Source organism: Plasmodium yoelii (assembly GCF_900002385.2).
Source record: "Plasmodium yoelii strain 17X genome assembly, chromosome: 4".
Taxonomy (NCBI): Eukaryota; Apicomplexa; class Aconoidasida; order Haemosporida; family Plasmodiidae; genus Plasmodium; species Plasmodium yoelii.
Window position 1 is genome coordinate 179,485 of NC_036176.2, and position 17,507 is coordinate 196,991.

Consider the following 17,507-nt stretch of genomic DNA (forward strand, 5'->3'; position numbering starts at 1 on the left):
GGGAAGTATGATTTTTTAAGACAAGGACTTAACTATATAAGATTTACTTATTCTACATAGTTTAATTATATTTTCTACCTTTAAAACTTTCAATTAATTTATACATTAAAAATAACTTAGAATTATTACTTTTCTAAATATATAGTTTGCTTTTATAATTTAATAAATAATATTGTATTGCATGCTTTATAATAAACTATATTTAGTTCTTTGATGAAAAACTATATAATTATTAATATTATTTTGCTTGGTAATGTTAGTTCTAATATTATCACATTAAAGGTATACTTAGTGAAGGCTATAATATTTCATTTGATGTTTTGTGCATATAATTTTAATCTTATTACAGGTTTAATAATATATATCAACGTATTCGAATCAAATGAATTTAATGATTTGTTAGTATTTAATACGTTTATCTATTGTTATTACTATTATTATTGTTACTGGTATATCACAGTATAGTACAACGAAATAATTAATGCTTTTAATAAAAATAATTTAAATCAATGTACAATATTTCATCGTTTCATAGTTTTTAAATCAAGTACTTTAGAATATATATTATTTCGTAATGACAATATATTTAAATTATAGATTTATATTTTGTATATATAATAACCTAATAAAAATATGATTAGTTCAAATTAATTATTACATACTTTTTCTGTATACTTTGCATTAATATATAATTGTATATGTTTCCCAAATTTAACATATTTCAGTTTTAGTCATTTATACAATATTATATATATTATAACAATAACGATAATTTTATATACCAAGTTGTTTATAAGTATTATAGAAAACTATAACATTAAATTTTATTATATACTTATATTTTTTTTTAACTATTTTAAAATATAATTTATTTATTCCTCAAAACTATAAAGCTTAAAAATTAATAATGATTAATCTAATGTTATATCTTTATAGTAAATAAATTAATGTATATAGAACTATTCCTATAATTTGAATTTAATACATTAGCATAAAATGAAACTATATATAATCGAAAATTAAAAGGATAGTATACATATATCTATAATTTAATTTATTATTAATATGCATATTTTTATTGTATTACTAAAAATGTTAGATACATAAAACATCTTTTATAGGTATCGTTGTATTGTCGATTTTAGATCGATATACCATGCATCTATATTTTATGACTACCTATTATATATTGATATTATGTTTAACAATAAAAATATTCCCATTAACCTGAAGGTATATTATAATGTAGATGAATATTCAAAATGAATTTTATTATAATTCATACCCAACTTCATATATAATATTATTATACTGTTCGATTATCAAAATACAATTTAAATTAAAACAAATATGATGCAAATAATAAGTTTACTAAATAAAATGTTTCATCAAATAAAGAAATATATTATGATATGCATAATTGAATATAACTCTGGGTTAGCACGTTTTATATAATGACAATTATGATATATCATAATATGAATTAATATATGCGATATAGACATTTTTTTTAATCATATTAAATCGATATGAACACTAAATTATATATATTATAATTTATGAAAAAAATTTATGTGACCCTTTTTTGGTTGTATATTTAAGCTTCAGCTCGAGATTAAACATATAGGGATGATACATATATTTAATTAGTGTTCAAATTATAAAAAAATGATACAATATAATACTTAATCCTAACCCGAATATGGGTTCCACAAACATAACTCTAACCCACAGCATACAAACCATATAAAAACTAAGATCAAAAATTACTTCAAAATAGACAGTTTCTTAAAATATATTAATCATTATTACTATTCCCGAAATAGTCGCTACTCTTCGAATCACATATTAATAGTCCATTTTCTTCTTTATTTTTTTATCTTTTCTCTTAAATGTTGTTTTTGAGATCGTTTCCGAAATCCAAATAACGAATACTAATATAAAAATGGTAAACGTATTATATATTTCCTAAAATTTGCATATATATAATGAAAATAATTTTTAAATTTCTTATTATTTACCTTATAAGAAATTCCCCCAAAAAATAGTATTGCAGCAAATATCGATAAAACTGGAATTATTTTGTTTACTAGTGATGAACCTGCTAATGTAGTGTTATAACTCATGGTTTCCGTTACATTAATTGATTGATATGTTTCACTTGAGGAATTATCTATTTTAGTTTCACTTGAAGAACCATCTATTTTAGTTTCACTAGAATCTACTACATCATTCTTTTCGGCTTTTTTTTCTGTTGGTAATGGAGGACGTTTCATTTGTTTATTATAAGGAACTCTGTATTTTTCAAAATTATTATAATAATTGGATAAATGAAGTAATACTTTATTGTATGAACTGTCGTCAATATTATTATCATTATCATTAAGGAGTTTTTCATATTCATAAACAAATTTATTAGCATCTTCTGAAAAATCGTTACTTTTACCATTCGTATAAGAAGTATTCATCTTACATAATAATTTAAGTAATTCATAAAATTTAGACATATGAGTAATATTAATATCCATATATTCCTTTATGACATCTATAATTTCCTTATAACTTCCATATGTTCCATCATTAACTTTACTTTTAGTGTACTTCTCGTTATGTTGTATATGCTGAGAATAAAAACTGTTTAATGTGGTGATGTCATCAGGTAATTTTAGGCTTAATTTATAACTTAACCATATCATAATACATAAAACGTCATCCTTATAAGTATTAGAATCAACTGTGCTACCAGGTTTACCAAAAAATTCATAAAATAACCATAAACTGCCAGCATTAATTTTATCGATATAGTTATTGCAATTTTCATTAGGGCAGTATTTCCCAAGAATTCCACGAGAAAAAGCATATTCTCCAGAATTATTTAATTCATCGGAAAAAAACTTCCACATACTTTCAAGCTCTCTACACTAAGAAACAATTAAAAAAAATCAAATAAACATGTCTATTAAAATGAACTTATTATTAATTTATAGATAATACAATATCAAAAATGTGTAATAACAAACATTTTTATTCAAGAAATTGTATGTACCACTTTACTAGTTAACATATTGGAAAATTATTTTTGAACTATAAATTAAGTACATCATATTAATTTCATTATACTGCATTAAAATAAGGGACATAAAATTGGATTATCTATATAAAAATTATCTGTAGTTAACCACATCTTATTTTTATGTTAATTTAAAATTTATGTAAAGTAATAATACAATAGTAAGTTTATATATAATTTATTGAAATTTGGTAGATTGCTGTAAATTGGAGATATGAATACATTTTGGTCACATGCATAACATAATAAGTGCTAAATTCATTATTACTAATAATACCCATTATAATTTTATTATAAAAATTTAAGGAATTTTATAATGAGCTTGAAATACATCCCCTTATATTTATGTCTCAATATAGAAAAATACAACTTTGTTTCTAATTTTTTAATAAATATATTTATAAGCCTGAACTGTAAATATGTAAAAATTAATAAATATATTATTAGTATAATTTATAAAAGTATATAAATAGTCATTATATTAAATACTAACATACTTGTTTCTAATACTATATACCATGTTTTATTAAAATTATAGAATCTTCAAATTAAGTTATGTTGCTTACATCTCTATCCAAATTACATAAATTTATATTATTTGTAATTAATATAGATAAATTAAAAAATAATTTTAATGCATTAAATAACCTTATTTTTATTCGTATATACTTCAATTTAGAAGTATACCTTATTGGGTAATTTTATAATATATTTTACGCATCATTTCCCTGTTAAAACAACAATTAGCACTGAGCCCGTATTTATAAGCTTAAATAAGTTTTTGAATGTATATCGTTTTTAAAATCATACTTAGTAAATATTAAACATATAACAAATTAATAAGTATTGATGCAAATTTTAAAGTATAATAGAAAACTATGCGTAATTAGGATGTTGTATTGGCCTTTAAGAGGAGAGAGATAAGATATATTTGCTCTTTTATTATATAAATTTAGATAAATATTCGTTAAACGTTCTACAATGTTCATTTTTATCTTATATATTTTATTGCTATAGTTGCCAATGTATATACATTTAAATAATTTATTAATAATTCTATATTTTATTAAGTCTATGGTAAAATAATAATAATAATATAATACGCGTTAATATGGAATAATAAAATGGCATTTAACATGAATTGAGTCTTTAATATTTTCTTTATTTATCCAGTTTTTTAGAATATAAAACCACATACCCCAAATTGGATCTTTAACAAATATATAAAAATGATATACTTATATTGAATCATTATATGTCTTTTCGATTAAATTAATATTTAATTATATGAAGGTTTCACAATAAAACAATATTTCAATATTCGTTATTGGTAGACCGTTTTACTAGTTTATATGTATAGGCATATAATAATAACGATATTATATCTATCATATTATTTATAATTATTATAACAAAATATGAAATTTTATTAATATACTTATATTTTTTTTTAACTATTTTGAAATATAATTTATTTATACCTCAAAACTATAAAGCTTAAAAATTAATAATGATTAATCTAATGTTATATCTTTATAGTAAATAAATTAATGTATATAGAACTATTCCTATAATTTGAATTTAATACATTAGCATAAAATGAAACTATATATAATCGAAAATTAAAAGGATAGTATACATATATCTATAATTTAATTTTTTATTAATATGCATATTTTTATTGATTATTAAAAATGTTCGAAGCATAACAATATTTTATAGACTATGTTACATTGCCTATTCTCGATCGATATTTATGAATCTATATTTTATGATTATCTATTATATATTAGTAGTGTGTTTAATTAACATTAAAAATATAATCATTAACATGAAGATATGTTATAATATATAGAAATATTCAAAGTAAATTCAATTATACGTTATAGCCTCATATATAAAATTATTATACTGTTCGGTTATAAAAATACGATTTTAATCAAAATAAATATGATACAAGTTATAAGTTTTACTAAATAAAATTTTCATAAAATAAAGAAACATATTATTATATGCATAATTCAATATAGCTCTGGGTTATCAAGACTTATATAATAGGCAATTATTATATAGAAAATGTTTATATTAATATTTGTAATATATTTATTTTAATCATATTAAATCGGCATGAACACTCAATTATATATTTTATAACTTATATAATATGTTACCCAATTCATTACATAATAACTTATTCCCCTTTTAGTTGCATATTTGGACTTTTGATTTCATCTTGTGATTAAACATACGGAATGATACGTATATTTAATTAGTGCTCGAATTATAAAAAATTAATACAATATAATATTTAACTCTAACCCGAATATGGGTCCCACAACATAAAAACGATATAAAAATTATTCACATATTTTTATCAAAAATTATTTTTAAATAGATAGATTCTTATCGTATATCAATCATTATTACTATTCCTGAAATAGTCACTACTCTTCGAATAATATATTAATGATCAGTTTCTTCTTTATTTTTTTAGCATTTCTTTTAAATATTGTTTTTGAGATCGTTTCCGAAATCCAAATAACGAATACTAATATAAAATGTTAAGAATTATACGATTTTTTTGTTAAAATTTGCATATTTAATGAAAATAATTTTCAATTTCCTTATTATTTACCTTATAAGAAACTCCCAATAAAATTGATGCTGCAACAAATATAATTGCAATTGAAATTAGTGTATTTTTTGTTACTGAACTTCGTGGACAAGCTACAAATGGTGAGGAATTAGTACATTTAACATAATTATATTCATTTTCAAAATTTTTATAATCATTTGATAAACTAGACAATAGTTGTAAATAAGAACTTCCTTTATTAATATCTAATGCATTTTTAAGTTTTTCATATTTTTCAAACAATTCTCCAGCATTTTCTAAACATTTATTGCATTGGTAGTCTTCTGCACCAATTTCACTATACATGTTACATAATGATTTAAATGCATCATAAAAATTAGATATATCTTTAATATCAATATTCATCGATTCTATTTTTGTATCTATAACACCCATATGAATCTTTTTACCACTACCACTACCAGCAGCTATTTGCTTATTATAACAACCATTTTGTTTTATATGTCCAGTATGAAAATCGTTTAATCTGGTCGTTCCATTTTCTTTTTTTTGATTTAGTTTATAACTTAACCATAAAATAGCGTATTCAACAAGTTTATCACTATCTATACTTCCCTCATCAAGCGCATTTAGTAATATTATAAAACCACAGATAATCTGTTCTTCATCACTACTACAGATACAATCAGATAAAAACATATTAAAAAAATCCGTAGAATTATATTCTCTCGATTTTTTCGGATCACCAGCAAAATATTCATCGATCGTATTAATTATACCACACTACGAATATATTTTACGAATTAAACAAAAAATGTATTAATATAAATATTACTAAAATTAAAATTAATATAATTTATAGGAATGCATCATACGAATAATATAAGAAAAAAGATATATACCAATTCCTTAGACATTATAATGAAATTCTGTTATAATTTGGAGATTATGCGGGGTGATGTTATTTATATATATTGTATAAAATATATGTTATATTTACTTAAGCTCTTTATATAGAAATTATCTTTCGTTAGACATATTATTCTTAATTTTAACTTCATATAAAATAATAATACATTAGTGTTACTAAAATCATATTATACTTATTTTATGCAATTTAGCTAAATTATCTTAAATAGGGGTTGCATAATACATTTTATACAAAAAATAGTATTCTTACTAACATTTGGTATAACTTTATTATAAAAATTAATATACTTTTATAATGAATTTAAAAAATATATACTTATACATATTCTTTAATATAGAACACAAACAACGTCATAAAATTCAAATACTACACAAATATAAAAAATTAAGAAAGTTATTATTAGAATACTTAAAGTATATAAATAGTAATTTTTTAAATATATTAAATTTGTATATACTTGTTTCTTATAATATATATTATAGTTTTTTCTAAAATAATGGCATTTTCAAATTTAGTTACATGCCCCATTTTCTACACAAATTATATAAATTTATATTATTTGTATTTAATATAGATAAATTAAAAAATAATTTTAATGCGTTAAATAACTTTATTTTTATTCCTACATATTCCAATTTAGAAGTATTTTCTATTGGGTAATTTTATAATATATTTTACGCATAATTTCCACTCTCTAAAACAACAATTAGCACTGAACCAGTATTTGTAAGCTTAAATAAGCCTTTGAATGTATATTATTTTTAAAATAATACTTAGCAAATATTAAATATTAACATATAAATAAGTATTGATGTATATTTTAAAGTATAATAGAAAACTATGTTTAATTAGGTTGTTATATTGCCTTTAAGAGAAGAGAGATAAGATATATTGCTCTTTTAATATATAAATTTAAATAAATATTTCCTAAATACTATACATTGTTCATTCTTATCTTATATATTTATTGATATAGTTATCAATGTATGTGCATTCAAATAATATTAAAAATTCTATATTTTATTAATTATATGGTAACGTAATGTTTTAGATTAAAAAATGATTATTCAATAAAAACTAATAATATAATATGCGTTAATATGGAATAACAAAAAGAAATTTAACGTTGATTGGGTCATTAACCTTTTCTCTATTGATCCAAATTTTTATAATATAAAACCACATTTCCCAAATTGGATCTTTAACAAATATATAAAAATGATATCATTATAATGTATTATTATTAGTCTTTTCGATAATATTAATGTTTATTATATGAAGGTTTCACAATAAAATAATATTTCAATATTAGTTATTGATAGAGTATTTTATTAAATTATATGTATAAGCATATAATAATAACGTATTATATTTATCATATTATTTATAATTATTATAACAAAATATAATTCGAAATTTTATTAATATACTTATATTTTTTAAATCTTTAAAACATTATTTATTTATACCTCAAAATATAAAATTTAAAAATTAATAGTGATTAATCTATTATTATACCTTATGATAATTAAATTAATATATATATAACTATTCCTACCAATATAAATTAGAACATTAGCATAAATTCAAATTATTGAAATGAAAAAAATGAGCATTATATATATTTATAATTTATAAATTTATTATAATATATCTATAGTACATTTTTTATGCATTACTAAAAATGTTAGATGCATAAAATGCCTTTTATAGGTATCGTTGTATTTTCGATTCTCGATCGGTATTTCATGCATCTATATTTTATGAATATCTATTATTACAGTTCAGTTGGATAACATGATTTAAATCAAAATAAATATGATACAAGTTATAAGTTTTATTAAATAAAATTTTCATAAAATAAAGAAATATATTATGTTATACATAATTCAATATAGTCCATGATTAACAAGTTTTATATAATAGGAAATTATGACATATATAATGTGAATTGATATATAGTCAATATCTATATTAATATATGCAATATAGACATTTTATTTTAATCATATTAAATCGATATGAACACTCAATTATATATATAACTTATAAAATATGTTATGCGACCACTTTCATATTAGCTTATGCCCCTTTTTGGTTGCATATTTGGACTTTTGGTTTCATCTTGTGATTAAGCATACGGATATAGTATATATATTTAATTAGTGTTCAAATTATAAAAAGTTAAATGCAATATAATACTTAGCCCTAACCCGAATATGGGTTCCATAAACACAACCCTGACCCACAACATAAAAACTATATAAAAATTACTCCTCAATAGACAGTTTCTCATCGTATACCAATCATTATTATTATTCCTAAAATAGTCACTCTCTTTGAATCATATTTTATTGATTAATTCTCTTCTTTATATTTTTTATTTTTTCTCTTAATTTGTGTTTTTGAAATCGTTTCCGAAATCCAAATAACGAATACTAATATAAATGTTAAGAAGCGTACGATTGTTTGTTAATTTTTGCATATATATAATAATTTTTTTTAATTCCTTATTATTTACCTTATAAGAAATTCCTAAAAAAAATGCTATTGCACCAAATATCGATAAAACTATAAATAAGTTCTTTGATATCGACGAACTTGATGTATCTTCAGAAATTTGTCCAGAGCTTATTGCAGAACTTCCTACATAATTTTGTGATGTTTCTATCGTTGGAAGGGATGGATACTGTCCACAATTACCACCTTTACTAGTACAATAAGTTTTAAAATCATCATAATATTTTGATAAACTAGACAATATTTGATTACATAAACTTTTTTCAGTAATACTAGAATCTTTCTTAAGATTTTTATATTTTGCAACAAACTCATTAGCATATTCCAAACATTTCTTGCAATTTGGACTGTCTTCATCAAATTCAATATACATCATACATAATGTATTAAATGCACCATAAAATTTAGATATAATATTCATATCCATATTTATCAAATCAAGTTTTTTATCTATAAGATTCTTATAACTATTATACTCATTAATACCTTTTATAGGATTTTTATACTTATCACTACCATTTATATATATATCATAAAAATATTTTAGATTGGTTATATTTATTTCACTTTTCTTTAGGTTTAACATATAATTTAACCATATGATAATGTAATCAACAATGTCGATGTTATTATGATACTTAAACACAGAAGAATCCTTAAATAATGCATCAAACAAAAATAAACACCCAGCATTAATTTTTCCAAGATTACTACTACATTGCCCATTAGTACAATACTCATCGAAATTACTTTCAATATTAAATCTATAATTTTCTGCTCTGTCCAAATTATCGGAAATCGAGTTCTTTACAGCAAAGAAAAATTTACACTAAGAAAGCATTTAAAAAGAATTAATAAAAACGCAAATTATTACAAATTTTATTAAAATAAAGTTTAATGATATATATAATACAATATCATAAAAGGTAAAGGAAATTATTATTATTAAAAAATGTATATACCACTTGCTTATTCATTATAATGGAGTTTTATTTTTGATTTGTAAATTGAGTAAAATCATGCTGTTTTATATACGCTGTCCCCAATATGTGACGCAAATATTTTAATCCTATATACAATAATTGTCTGTAGTTAAATATATTATATGTTTTTCAATAACTAAATTAATATAGAATAATAATACATTAGTATTATTAAAGAAACGTTCTATTCCTTTTTATGATAATTATCTAAATTATCTTAAATAGAGCATTGCTTAATACATTTTTGATTAAATATATATATGATGCATTTTATACAAAAAATGGCATTCTTACTAATATCTAGTATAACTTTATTGTAAAAATGGATATACTTTTATAAACAATTTAAAGTATGTTTGAACATAGAAAAGGTATATATTTATATTTTGTTTTAATGATTGCCTTTCTAAAACTTAAATACTGTATATATCTAAAAAATATAAAGTTATATTATTACTATAATCCTCAAAAGTATATAAATAGTAATTTTTTAAAATATACTAAATATTTATATAGTTATTTCTAATACTATATACCATGTTTAATTAAAATTATATTATTTTCTAATTAAGTTGCATTGTTCTCTTTTTTAATTGCATATATATAATTTTAATATTACTTTTATTTAATATATATGCATTCCAATTATATTTAACATTTTCAATAACTTTATTTTTATTCATACATACTTCAGTTTAGAAATATACCTTATTATGTAATTTTATAATATATTTTGCACATCTTTCCCACGGTTTAAAACGACAATTAGCATTGAAACCGTATTTATAAGCTTAAATAAGTCTTTGAATGCATATTGTTTTTAAAATAATACTTAGTAAATATTAAATATATAACACATAAATACGTACTGATGAAAATTTTTAAGTATAATAGAAAATCATGTGTATTAGGTTGGTATATTGCACTTTGAGAGGAGAGATAAGGGAAGTATGATTTTTTAAGACAAGGACGTAGCCATATAAGATTTACATATTCTACATAGTTTAATTATATTTTCTACCATTAAACTTTCAATTAATGTATATATTAAAATTCTTAATTAAAAATAACTTAGAATTATTACTTTTCTAAATATATAGTTTGCTTTTATATTTTATAATAAACTATATTTAGTTTTATGATGAGAAACTATATTTTAAGTAAACTATAGAATTATTAATATTATTTTGCTTGGTAATGTTAGTTTTAATATTATCACATTGAAGATATACTTAGTTGAAAGCTATAATATTTAATTTCATGTTTTGTTCATACAATTTTATTCTTATTACAAGTTTAATAATATATATAATGAATTTATACCCACGTAGTGTATCAAATAAACATAATATATTGTTCGCATTTAATAATATATTAATATAATATTATTATCGTTGCTTTATGCTATATCACTGTATAGTACAACGAAATAATTAATGTGGTTAATAAAAATACTTTAAACCAATTAGTAATTTTTTTGTTTCATTGTTTTAAAGTATAACATTTTAGAACATATTATTTCGTAATAACATTATATTTAAATTTTGTATATATAATAACCTAATAAAAATATGATTAGTTCAAATTAATTATTACATACTTTTCTGTATACTTTAGATTAATATATAACTGTATATGTTTCCCAAATTTAACATATTTCAGTGCTTAGTCTTTGATAAAATATTATATATATATATTAGAACAATAACGCTATTCTATATATCATATTATTTATAATTATTAGAACAAAATATGATATAAAACTTTATTAATATACTTATATTTTATTTTTTAACTATTTTAAAATATAATATATTTTCAATTTATATATACTTCAAAATTACGAAGTTTAAAAATAAAAGTAATTAATATATTATTATATCTTTATGATAAATAAATTATGGCGTATAAAGCTATTTCTATTAATACTAATTAAGTTTAATACAAATGTAAAGGAAATACAAAAAGATAATTGTAACTGCAATTAAAACTTAAAAAAATATTGTATACATAGTTCAATTTTTTATGTATTATTAAAAATGTTAGAAGCATAATAATATTTTGTAGATAATACTGTATTAACGATCCTCAATCTATATTCTATGAATCCATATTTTATGAACATCTATTATATATTAGTAGTGTGTTTAATTAATCTTAAAAATATACCCATTAACCTGAAGGTATATTATAATGTAGAGAATTGTTCCAAATGAATAATCTTATAATTCATACCCAGCCTTATATATAATGATATTATTACAGTTCAGTTGTATAATATAATTTAAATTAAAGTAATTATGACACAAATTATATGTTTTACTAAATAAAATGCTTCATCAAATAAAGAAACATATTATGTTATGCAAAAATCGATGTAACCACATATTAACAAATTTTATATAATAGGAACTATGATATAGCATAATGTGAATTCATATATAGTCAATATCTATATTAATATATACAATATATATTTTTTATTTTAATCATATAAAATCGGAATGAATACTCAATTACATATATTATAACTTATGAAATATGCTACGCAATTTATTACATATTAGCTTATGCCCCTTTTTGGTTGCATATTTAGACTTCAACTCGAGATTAAACATATAGGGATGACTTATATATTTAATCACCATTTATAGACAAATAAATATGATCAAATTATAAACAAATTAATAAAAATATAGCCCTAACCCAAAACATAGATTACATAGAACAAAACTATAACTTATAGTACAGAACCCTGACTCAAAATACGAGTTTCCAAAAATGCAACTCTAAACCTCAGCATAGCTTATAATTTTATTAATAAGTGCGTTTAAATTAGTACATTCAAAATACATTAATACATAATATATATGCATGCAAATAAGGACAAATAAGTTTTTGACAAATAAAAAATAAAGACAAATTAATTACATAACGTGATTATATATTAAATTAAAAAATATATAATAATCAAATAAATAATCAAATAAATAATCAAATAAATAATCAAACAAATAATCAAACAAAATTTCATTATTCTATAGAACATAAAAAAGTGTAACTTTTTATGCCATAAAATATTAAATATATTATTTTTAATCATTTAAAAAGGTATAATAAAACATAATAATAAAGAGTGGTTATTTTGATGTTTTTGATTTTTGCTTTATTTTATATTTTACATAGAGTAATTTAATATATTGAAAAGATTTAATAAATGATTCAAATGAAATCGCTAAACTTATAATAGCAAGTGGGAGATTAACGCACCCTGATACCATTGTTGCGAAAGAAAAAAAAAACATCAATATTAACCTCAATTTTAATCCTTTGTATAATTTGTCCTCCTTTCGTTTATATTTATAATTATCAACACCACTTAAATCGAACTGTTTAAATTCTTCCTCCAAGGAATTTACTTCATTTTCCAATTGGTTAAAGTCCTCATTTCCTGATACAGAATTATTTTCATCTTTTTTTATTATCCTTTTATCATGTATCGACTGTATTTCTAATTCACTATTACTTTTATTAGCAAGTTCTTTTTTTATCTCTTCTAATTCCCTTTGAAGTTTAAGAATTGTTTTTTTAGTTTTCTTATCTACATTATTTAAATCAGGTAATGTATTACTTTCTTTATGCTTCTTTATATGTGAATCTATAGCATTTCGAAGAAATGTCATTTCTTTGTCATCAGCATTGTACTCATTAAATTGATTTGCAAGACTCAAAGTTGATTCATAAAAATCATTTAAATCGAATTGATTATCTACATCTGCTAATATTCTATTACTTCTAAATTTTATTATATTCCTTTCAAGGAATATGCTTCTCTCGTTTACAAGGTATAATTCCTGCAAAGAAATGAAATATTTATTAATATATATGTAATTAGTTTTAATTTTCCTTCAAGTGTTTTACCAATACATGAAATAATAATATAAAATAATGTAAAACAAATAGATACCAAAACTATAATGAAATATTATTAATAATAAAAGAAAATGGTGTGTAACTTACATTTTGAGCATACTCAAAAAAACAAATAATAATTGAAAAAAAAACAAATCTTAAAATACTGACTCTCATTTATAACTTTATTCATTAAATAAATGAAATAATAAATTTAGTTTGAAATAATGATGATAACTTGATATTTATTCCCAAAATAACAATATTTATTAGTTTTTTTTCTAAAAATTATGAACAAATGAATATGTTAAAAAAAAATGACATTTATTTCATTTATTAATTTTTTGCATTATTTATAGAATTAATTTATGTAATCGTTGAATAAACTTCGTTATTTCCATTAAAAGTATTTATGGATATAAATATTATTTTTTTTTTCAAATAAATATTATTTTTTTCTCTAAGAAATACAACATTTTTAATATTTAATTAAAAAAATATATATATATAATAATTTTCCCTAAAATTAATTTTTTGAAAAATTGATATACAAATAATTTTTTAATATAATTTATAATACATTGGGGTGTTTAATGATACCTTGTAATATTTTATAAACGTATATTTTTCTATTATTGTTTAATACGAAAAAAATAATAAATATAATTAAAATAATAAAATATTAGATACATATATTTTTTTATATGAATAAATACAAACATAATGAAAAAATTAACAAAACATGTTGCTATTTACATTTAAATGGTTTCTTATTTGTTATACTCCAATTTTAAATATTACTGAATAATATTCTCCATTTATTTTCCACTTTGTATAATTTTTTTTTTTTTTCATAAATTGGTATGTAATCATTTTATTTAAAAATATATATGTGAATATACAACATCAAATATATTATTTCTATTAAAATAATATAAAATATTAATATTTTTAAATGTAACTCAAAAAACAATAAATTTTAATATTAAACCGCAAAAAATAATACATATGGAACCAATATATTGAATGAGATACCAATTTGTTTTTATCTTAAGTCGAAAAATGAAATACGCTTAATTCTATTAACTTTTATTTTCATCATATTCATTTAACAGATGATAAAAAACTTTTTGTATTTAAACAATACAATATTTTGACTTTTATACATAATAATTAAAGAAAAAGAAGTATTATAATTCAGTTATAATATATAATACCATCATATAGAAAAATTATTTTATGTTTTACTATAAAATAAGAAACAAACTATTGCCATGTATCATATATATACAATACTTCTTTATATTAATAGACAAATTTACTATTTATTATCCTTTAAATCCGGCTTCAAATATAAGTTAATTAAATTTATCATATAAATAATCGCTTTTTCTTCTATAAGCAACAAATTAACAAAAAAAAATTAATTAATAAATGGTATAGGATTGGCCTCCATAACTTTCTATATATTTAATAATTCCATTTTCTCATAAACTCAATTTATGACTTTACTATCTCTTCAATTTATAACAGTTTTCATGTTTTTTCCTTACTTCCCTTCATTTCCCCAGTTTCTCATATTTTGCATTGTAATTATTTAAATCATCGTTCTCTTCTAGGACTAATCCAATTCCAATATTTGATAAATTTCCCCATAAATCATTAACCCAAAATTAACAATAAAATACAAAAATGCATAGTACAGTTCAACAAATTTACCATTAAGTTATATTAACACGAAATGCAATTCTTATACTTTATCAAAATATATTATCTTATTCGTTCCTTTTCATAGTAATCTTCATCCTCATTTTTTCTTACATATTTAGACTTAATGTAAACCTTAAAAACTACAACTTATCCTGTACATATTTTTAATAACTTATTTCCTACATATATTTAATTAGTGTTCAAATTATACAAAATTAAATGCAATGTAACACTTAACCCTAACCTAAACATGGGTTCCACAAACATAATCTGAATCCTGATCCACAACATGAAAATTATACAAAAATTACTTATTTCCAAATAGACAGTTTCTTAATATATATTAATCATTATTATTATTCCTGAAATAGTCATTACTCTTCGAATCATATTAATATCCATTTTCTTTATTTTTTTAGATTTTTTCTTAAATGTTGTTTTTGGGTTCGTTTCCGAAATCCAAATAACGAATACTAATATAAAATGTTAAGAAGTATACGATTTTTTTGTTAATGTTTGCATACATATAATGAAAATAATTTTTTAATTCCTTATTATTTACCTTATAAGCAATTCCTAAAAAAAATGCTATTGCACCAAATATCGATAAAACTATAAACAATTTGTTTGTTACCGATGAACTTGATGATGTAACTTCAGAACTATGTTCAGAACTTTGCACACCATTTTCTTTTGTTTTTATCGCTCGAAGGGATGAAATGTCCTTAAAATTAACATCGTTACATTTATTTTTTAAATTATCATAATCATTTGATAATATAGACAATACTTTACTATAAGACTTATTTTCATTATTATTATAATCGTTGTAAAGTTTTTCATATGTTTCAACAAATTCATTAGCTATTTGTAAACATTCCGTACAATTTGACTTTTGTGCATTACATCCAGTATGCATTTTACACAATAATTTAATTGGAGCATAAAAGTTAGATATATCTTTAATATCAATATTCATCAAATATTCGTTTGCTTCTATGAACTCATTAAAATTATTATATTCAAGTTTATTTTTTAATATACTATTACAATCATCACCACATTTTTTGTTATTAGTATAATGTGTATTATCCTTTATATGCTCTTTATAAAATTCATTTATATTCTTAAACGTGTTAACATTCTTTATTTTTAACATATAACTTAACCATATCATAATGTATATAATAAATGCTCCAGACTTATCTTTACTTAAACTATCAATATTAATAATAATACTTTGTTCAAATAACCATAAAAATGCTCCCTTAATTTTATCGATATCAGTATTGCAATTTTTATCTTTTGGAACTTCATTAGAGCAATAACTATTAATACTCCCTAAACTATGAATATCACGACCTGCAGATTTTCCTAATTCATCGGAATAAAATAACCTTAAATGATCAAACCTTCCACACTAAGAAAACATTTAAAAAGATATAATAAAAATATATGTTAATGAAACTCTTATAAAATCAAATTTAATGAGACTTATAGGTAATATAACACCGAAAAATATAAGGAAGGGCAAATTTTATTAAAAAAATCCATATACCAGCTTATAATCCATTGTAATTTTATTTTGTTTATAATATGTGGATTATGTAACATCATATTATTTTTATATTTTACGCTTAATAAATGACAAATAATTGAACTTTAATATAAAATTGTCTGTGGTTAAACCTGTTATTATTATTATTCTTAATATAAATTTAAAGATAATATGGAATAATATACAATTTATTGTAGTTAGATAAATTCCCTTATTCTGGGGGATGT

The 17,507-nt window shown here is 20.4% G+C and overlaps 5 protein-coding genes across 5 annotated transcripts; all 5 read right to left on the reverse strand.

Moving 5' to 3' along the window:
* Positions 1–1,868: 1,868 nt before the first annotated feature.
* PY17X_0401900 (PIR protein) lies at positions 1,869–3,064 on the reverse strand (the record flags this gene model as incomplete). Its single annotated transcript, XM_022955035.1, has 3 exons — positions 1,869–1,934; positions 2,022–2,921; positions 3,047–3,064. The coding sequence occupies 3 exons, from the start codon at positions 3,062–3,064 to the stop codon at positions 1,869–1,871; spliced, it is 984 nt and encodes a 327-aa protein (XP_022811519.1).
* Positions 3,065–5,552: 2,488 nt separating this feature from the next.
* Positions 5,553–6,583, reverse strand: PY17X_0402000 (PIR protein; the record flags this gene model as incomplete). Its single annotated transcript, XM_022955036.1, has 3 exons — positions 5,553–5,618; positions 5,706–6,449; positions 6,569–6,583. The coding sequence occupies 3 exons, from the start codon at positions 6,581–6,583 to the stop codon at positions 5,553–5,555; spliced, it is 825 nt and encodes a 274-aa protein (XP_022811520.1).
* Positions 6,584–8,948: 2,365 nt separating this feature from the next.
* PY17X_0402100 (PIR protein) lies at positions 8,949–10,094 on the reverse strand (the record flags this gene model as incomplete). The annotated part of the gene is made up of 3 exons (XM_022955037.1): positions 8,949–9,035; positions 9,119–9,946; positions 10,080–10,094. The coding sequence occupies 3 exons, from the start codon at positions 10,092–10,094 to the stop codon at positions 8,949–8,951; spliced, it is 930 nt and encodes a 309-aa protein (XP_022811521.1).
* Positions 10,095–13,240: 3,146 nt separating this feature from the next.
* PY17X_0402200 (fam-b protein) lies at positions 13,241–14,189 on the reverse strand (the record flags this gene model as incomplete). Its single annotated transcript, XM_022955038.1, has 2 exons — positions 13,241–13,954; positions 14,121–14,189. The coding sequence occupies 2 exons, from the start codon at positions 14,187–14,189 to the stop codon at positions 13,241–13,243; spliced, it is 783 nt and encodes a 260-aa protein (XP_022811522.1).
* Positions 14,190–16,129: 1,940 nt separating this feature from the next.
* PY17X_0402300 (PIR protein) lies at positions 16,130–17,295 on the reverse strand (the record flags this gene model as incomplete). The annotated part of the gene is made up of 3 exons (XM_022955039.1): positions 16,130–16,195; positions 16,285–17,142; positions 17,281–17,295. The coding sequence occupies 3 exons, from the start codon at positions 17,293–17,295 to the stop codon at positions 16,130–16,132; spliced, it is 939 nt and encodes a 312-aa protein (XP_022811523.1).
* Positions 17,296–17,507: the final 212 nt, after the last annotated feature.